At 31.3% G+C, this 7,765-nt stretch overlaps 1 protein-coding gene across 1 annotated transcript; it reads left to right on the top strand.

Annotated features, from left to right (window-relative positions):
- Positions 1–2,084: 2,084 nt before the first annotated feature.
- Positions 2,085–3,470, top strand: LOC107851258 (GPI-anchored hemophore cfmA). The gene has a single exon (XM_016696206.2). It carries the CDS (start codon positions 2,237–2,239, stop codon positions 3,275–3,277), a length of 1,041 nt encoding a protein of 346 aa, XP_016551692.1. The 5' UTR covers positions 2,085–2,236; the 3' UTR covers positions 3,278–3,470.
- Positions 3,471–7,765: the final 4,295 nt, after the last annotated feature.

Here is a 7,765-nt window from a genome sequence, read left to right on the forward strand (position 1 = left end):
TAATAAATGCATTTCATTGATTGGAAGTGAGAGAAAAGAGAGGGAAAAATTCTGCAAAAAGCAGATTGTTTATCATTTAGATTGGGTAAACAAGTAGGGTCACCCCCAACTATAGAGACTTTCTCTTTTTTTGCTTACCCATATTAACCAATCAAAACTAACAAAATAACCAATCAAAATTCATTAACTTTGATGCCCCTAAACTCTGCTAAAATATACTGTCCCACAGGTGAACAATCCCCAATACCCTTTCCCTCAACGTTTGGTAGCGTGTATAAGAATAATATAAAATATAGTATGTTAGTAATGTTTGTATTAGTAATGCTTGTGTTAGTTATGTTTACATTAGTTATACTTATATTTTTCTTATGTAGTGTTTGGTTCGATATATTAAAAAAAATATGAATTATATAATTTCTAAAAAGAAAATTCTTTTTTTTACATAACACCCTCAATATATATGCTGAAAAGGATGCGAAATTTTTTTTGAGGGGTAATAGGGTCTTTAAGCATTTTAATGCATGCATTAGATCCATTGCATTACTAATATCATGAATTTTGAGGTATTAATAATACACACCTCAATACACAACAGAGTGTATAACTAATTGCATTAATTATACATAAGGTAAAAAGGTATACCAAATAAGATACTATTAATACATATTAAAATAATGCATGCATTAACATTCCAATACACTCTACCAAACGACCCCTAAGTTTATAAAAGAAAAAAAGAAGAAGTTTGATCGGTGGGATAAGAAGAATAATAATTTTAAAATAAATTTATAAATAATTTTAATTTATTATTTGATATGAGATACAGCTAATTTAAAAAATATATCTCATTATTTGTATTAATAGTAAATATAGAAAGTACATTTGAAAAGGATGAACACTTAGCTAGGGCAATGAATGCTATAGTGAAATTTATTGTAAAAGAGGAGAAATCAGCTACATTAAAATTATTTTTTTGGGAGATTCGTTTGATATTCAAAAACTGCTCAACAACAGTTGGATAAGTGAGAAATATTGAGGTAATTCAGAAAAATTTGTATAGAGTCAGATCTAGCATTGGCTAGATAAGCGTCTTGTAGTAAGACGAGTAGTTGTGAACTTTGTAGACCACCCTCACGAGGATGGTAACGGGAGAACTCCAATTGGTATAAGTGAATTTATTATGTTATATGAAATATGAAAGGCGAAATAAAATAATTCCATAACATATTTCATCTCATGAGTTTTATTTTTTATTTATTTCATCTCGTGTACCATCCTCCTTAAATCCCAAGTTGAAATTGATTATATGACTTCTTAGTAACTTTAATTAAATCCAATTAAGATCATTATTATCGATTGAAAAACTTCTAATTATCGAGGACATAATTCTAAACAAGAGAATATGAAGATTGAAAGTTAGAATAGAGAGTTCGTAGATAGTCGCACAATGTTTTTTTTTTTTAATTTATGATATTATATTTTTTCCTACTTTCTTAAAAATTATCCGACGAATAATAGATAGCCACACCTCACACAGAGTTAATGAGCAATGTAACAACCAACCACTACTTTAGTTATTGTATTATTTACTTAGACATAATACATAAACATGTTTTTTAACTTGATCTCGAATTACACCTATGACCTCTAACTTTGGATGTGCACAAGTAGACATTTAAACTTATGTAAAATTAAACAAGTAGACACAGACGTCTTATAAGGCATAATACACGTAGAACGCCTTGTAGGACAAAAATTGATCATATAGGACTCCACATAGGATATGTATATCGATTTGTTCAACTTTATACAAATTAAAATGCGTACTTATACATACTTAAAATTAAACGTCATAAATATTGTTTGAGATAAAGTTAAAAAAACATATTTATGCACTGTGTCATTTATTTATGTTTTTCTTTTATCATGCTTTAATTAAGTAAAAAATCTTTCGAAAATATTTTTTCTGTTATTCCTAAAATAGAGATAAAATTAAATATAAATGTATTTTTACCAAGCCCCCGCCCCCCGCACCCACGCCCCCGCCCCAAAAAAAAAACCATTATGTCATCAATATCTATGCCCTTTTCTCTCTTACCAAAAACACTTCAAAGTCCCCACAAACCACAAACCCTCATTCCCTCTTCTCTTCTTCTTTACACCACCCACCCTACCTAACTACCCCACCCCTTCAAACCTCTCAACAAACCAAAAATATTCTCCATTTTTTTCCATTATGAAGAAACTTTATAGAAAAGGCACAGTTCATCCTTCTCCTCCTTTAGTTTCTGACCATCTTTCATTTTTACCTGCTGCTATTTTCACTCTTGCTGTTGCTTTATCTCAACAAGATAAAGAAGTACTAGCTTATCTCATTTCTTGTTCTTCCGGCGACTTCTCCGGCGGGTTTTCCGGCAAGATTTCCGGTAATCGGAGGATTACCCACAAGTCTACACCCATTAACATACCTCCTGCCGCCTCAACCTCCGTTAACGCCACCGTAGATGGCGGCGGAGGTGGTGGTGAGCAACTTTCCGGCAGCTTTTCCGGCGAGTTTTACGGTAATCGGAGGAATACCCACAACAAGTCAGCTACACCCAGCTCAGAATCAGCAAACTCCGGTGGTGGTTATTCGAAAGGTATAACCACCGCGAACGGCGGCGTACATGGCGGCATAGGTGGCGGCGGAACTGAAAATGAACTTTCCGGTGATTTTTCAGGCAATCGGAGGACGACCCAAGTTAAGTCAGCTACACCCAGCTCAGAATCAGCAAACTCCGGCGGTGGTTATTCGAAAGGTATGACCACCGCACACGGCGGCGGCGTAGGTGGTGGTGCTGACCATGTAACTTCATTTAAATGCTACTGTTTCAGCTGTTACATGAGTTATTGGGTAAAATGGGATTCTTCACCAAATAGACAACTTATTCATGAGATTCTTGATGCTTATGAAGATGGATTACATAGCAAAAAGAGCAAAAAAGAAAGAAGAAAGCAAAACGGCTCATCAAAGCAAAACGGGTTAGGGTCCGGGTCAGGGTCCGGGTCATCTAGTAGTAGTGTTGGGTCTTGTAATGAGCTGAAAAAGTCATCATCTGAGCTTACTTTGAACAAAAACGGGTCAGGGTCCGGGTCCGGGACAGGGTCCGGGTCGGGTCAAAATGACCCGGTTGAGGAAACTTTTGTAGATGGTGATGAAGAAGAAAGTGGTGAGAAAGGCTCTGTGAGAAAGTTTGTGAGTTTTCTTGGTGAAAAGATATGGGGTATTTGGAACTAAATAAAATGAGAAAAAATATTTTTTTGGAATTAATTTTCAAGAAAATATTTAAGTTTGTTTATTTTTTGTTCCATTTTAATTTTAATTTTAATTTTGTTTTTTGTTTCTGGTCTGTAAAATACTCTTTACTTCACCGATGTAAAATATTGGCTAGTATTTTTGAATGATCATCACCTTCATTGGTTTTTTGTTACATTCACATTTTTGTACATAGGTTTTGTTTGATGTTAAATGTTGCTTATGTTGTAGTTTAGGTTAAGAAAATGAAAAATAAATAAAACTTTTTTTGCATCTAATTTCAAGAATTATTTAGGTTTATTTTGTGCCAATGTGAAATGGCCTTTGGTTTACTTGGATATTCAACAACAACAAACCCAGTGTATTTTCACAACGTGAAATTTGGAGAGGGTAAGATGTACGCAATTTATATCGCTACCTCCGAGGAGGTAGAAAGGCTGTTTTCAATAGATCCTCGGCTCAAGGACAGTAATTTATTTGGATTTTCATTTCACATATTAGTGTAATCCATACAAATAGGGTACGAGGACGATAGAATGAATGTAGACTTGATTTGTATCTTTATTAAAATAGGGTAAAGGAAAATTTGATTGTTGTCTTTATCTTTATGAATAAAGAGTTTGTTTTTTGATTGAACTCTTGGCTTAAAAGAATTGTTTTCGTAGTAGGATTGCAAGAATTATCTTGTCTACATATTATCAAGATTGAAGTAAGAAATTATAATACACATTAAGGAATAAGAAATTATTTAATTACTAAATAGCTTTGTACCTCTTCTCCCATGCAAAAGTGCAATAATATTCGACTATTTACTAACTCTTTTATCTTAATATTTACTTTTAAATCTTCCTATATAATGTTACGTGTAGGTTGAGTTGTGTCATGATCTGTTTAATCGTCTTCTATCATACTTTCGACTTTTTTCTACCTCTCATAATTCATGTCGTCTAACCTCACACGCCTTATTAATAGCGTGCAATCCTGTACCTCCTCTTCATATGTTAGAATCATTTTAGTTTTTTTTTTTCTTTCATCTTGTTCGTTACGAAAGTTAACAATCCCTCCCTTCATTTTTATTTTTGTTATTTTCATCTTTTGAACATGTAAGTTCTTGATTGTCAACACTAAAAGGGATTTTATGTACATTATTACTTTTACAATAGGATGTTAATTTGGAGAATTTTAGGTCTATCCATTGACGGTTTGAAATTTGGAATTTTAAATAAATAAAAAAAAAAGCTAGTCATATTTGAAATTTCTTTCTTGGATATAGAGAAAGGTGGCAACTTTTTTTTGGCCAGTGAAAATAACAGTAATTTTTAAACTGTTTTTTTTTTTTTGCAATAATATGAATATTCAAATAATTGTTTTCTTTTCATGTTCTTTTTTTTCTTTATAACATTTCATTTGGCTCGAGGAAACAAAGTTGGACACTTTTCAAAATTTTGTCATATTGTTAGGAATGACTCAGACACTCATGTTTCTGGTCTATTTTTGTGTGCCTTTGTTTTTCTTTTTTCTTTTTTTTTTAAAAAATAATTTTGCTATTGTTTTTAAAAAAGTAATTAGTGCACCACATTTGAATATAACTTTCTTATAAAAATGTACTAAGGTAAAATACTATGAGATTTTAAGGTAAAATACTATGAGATTTTAAGTTTTAGTGGGATAGAATTACTATATATTTGTGTTGGTAGGAAATGCTCATATTCAAATATGTGATAAAATCAATCGAGGTGCGTATAAATTGAGTAAAGATATTATTATAGTTATTAAAGAGAAAAAAAAAAACATACACAAGATTTAAATTTTGGTGAAAGTAAAAAATACTAAGTGATATTTTTGCTATAAGTTTAAGCATATTGGTGAACAAAATTACCATGTACTCTATGTTTATAGAGATATAATAATTTTTTTTGAAATTATTTAGTGTCACAATCTGGTTTGGACATCATAATTACATTTTTTTTAGGAAAAAATAAAAAGAAAAATGGTACCTAAGGAGTAATACCAAATGTTAATGTGGGTTTGGTAGTACTATCATTACCAACTTTTATTGAATTTTTAATAATCTATGGTAAGTTTGATGTGATCAATGTAAACAAAAAAAAAAAAAAAAGAGAAGTTAAATAAATCCAAAGAGTAAAAATTTCAATATCATGATGTGATATAATTATCTACCATTTCAATCTAAATACCAACTATTTAGTATTATATAATTATCATGTATATCTATATGCAATTTGGCATTATCGTAGTTCTAGAAATATATTCTTAGGGACACTTGGGGAAAAAAAAAATGCTAGTTGTCTAATTCTTGAAATAATCTCAATATTCTTGTTAAGGTTCAATTAACATTGAGAATCTTATTAGTTGAAACCTATTTGTAAGCTTGACTTATTTGTAGAATATCTTTTTCTCTTTACCAAAGTAAACAACAACAACACCAATATCACACTCAGTGTATTTCCACAAAGAGGGGTCTGACGAGGGTAAAGTGTATACAGTCCATACCACTATCTTAGATGAAGTAGAGAGGTTATTTTCGATAGACCTCCGGCTCAGGACGTATAACAATACAACAAACAAAAACACAAAAGCGGGGACCATTTGGATGGTCAAACGGGCGAAACGACGCGAACGGGCATTTAGGGCCAAATCAGTGTGCTATAACCCACGGTTCTGGGGGTGGGTCCGGGATTCGGGCGTACTGTGGACCGAAAATTGATCGAATTTTGCCAGGGAGGCTGGGGAGCGTCCTAGTGTGGTCCGTTTGAGCGGGCGAGGCCATTTGGGTGGTCAAACGGGCGAAACGGTGCGAACGGGATATTTTCGGGCCAAATCGATCACCACCGAATGAGATAACACACTGTTAGATAATAACGGAAATAAGACACCCACACGGTATTACTATAAATTATCTATCTAAAATCATAGATATCATCAAAACACAAAGAACAAGAAACTCCAGGCGCGCGCAGATACAAACAAAGCACCTTCCTTACTATAACGGCTGAACTCCGATCTATTGATCCTCTACCCTAATCCGAGTTCTCCACACCTTTCTATCAAGGGTCGTGTCCTCTGTAAGTTGTAACTGCTCCATATCATACCTAATCACCTCCCTCGAATATGTTTTCGACCTACTTCTACCAAATTAAAGATAAACATATATCAGACAGAAACAATCGAACTTCAGTCATATGTGTATGAAGTTACTCTTTGTTAATTCCGATTTCAGATGCCACATGTCTGAAGTTGTTTCGAGATTGATAGATTTGTTAAATATTACACACCATCGATATAACATAAATATTGATCTCAAAATTAGATATCTCTACGCTTTAATGAACCCGACTTGTGCAACGTGAATTCAAATACTCAATAGGGATATTGAACACCGAGTCATAAATAATTAATTAAATAAAATTTGTTATAGAAATATTTTCTTACAATTAGCCAATTTCATATTATATTTTTCAAATGTCTCTTTGAAAAATACTTACTTCTAAATTAATTTACAATGATTATTTAGATTTTATTTGCTAGACCTCACATCTTTCTTCTTTCTTTTTTTTTTCTCAAAAAATTGCTCTTTATTTTTATTTTGTGAAAAAGTGATGTCAACAAAGCATTAAAAAGGTCGGCAAAGTTAACACAAATTAAAGTTAAAATATAAAAGCACTAAGAAACTTAATTCCAAAATTGCCTTTTAAATATTCTTCTTTTTTATATCTTAGCCTAGGGGAATTTGTTCTTTCCTTTTTTACATAATTATTTAAATTCAAAATAAGCTTTCTTTTTATTGGTTTTCTACTTTTTTTTTTAAAGAAAAAAGTTTTGAAATAAGGGGCTAATATTTTTTAAAAGAAATCACATATATTTGAGGTTTAGTGGTAAAAGGACAACTTGTTATATATTAAAAGTGAGCATTTTAAGGCCCTTAACAAATATATTTAATATATATTTGACCAATCGTGAAGGAAAAAAAACAACATAAAATTTTGATATTTTGAATATTAATTACAGAAAATTCTGATATGTTACATATTACTAAAAAAATGTCAATTTTAAGTCTGTCGAGATACATAATTAGCTCTCGATATATTTTTTTTTATTTTGATTTGTTGAGATACATAATACATTCAACGAAGATACTTTTTTTTTTCTTTTGTAAAGATATATAATTAGCTACAAATATATTTTTCAAATTTTGAGTCCGTCGAGATAAATAATTAGCTCCTGATACATACAACGAAGATACATAATTAATTAAAATTTTTATAATTACTTTATAAAGGTGAGAATTTGTGAAAACATGTAAATTAAGGCGTATGTTTATGTTATTTTTCAAAAAAAAAAAAAAAAAAAAAGGCAATGAAATTTGTTGTGTTACCATTTCTAAGATTTGATGAATTTTTTTGGATTTTTAAACTTTAATTTCTCTCACTAGTATTTTATATTACTAAC

This window comes from Capsicum annuum, chromosome 12 (genome assembly GCF_002878395.1).
Source record: "Capsicum annuum cultivar UCD-10X-F1 chromosome 12, UCD10Xv1.1, whole genome shotgun sequence".
Taxonomy (NCBI): domain Eukaryota; kingdom Viridiplantae; phylum Streptophyta; class Magnoliopsida; order Solanales; family Solanaceae; genus Capsicum; species Capsicum annuum.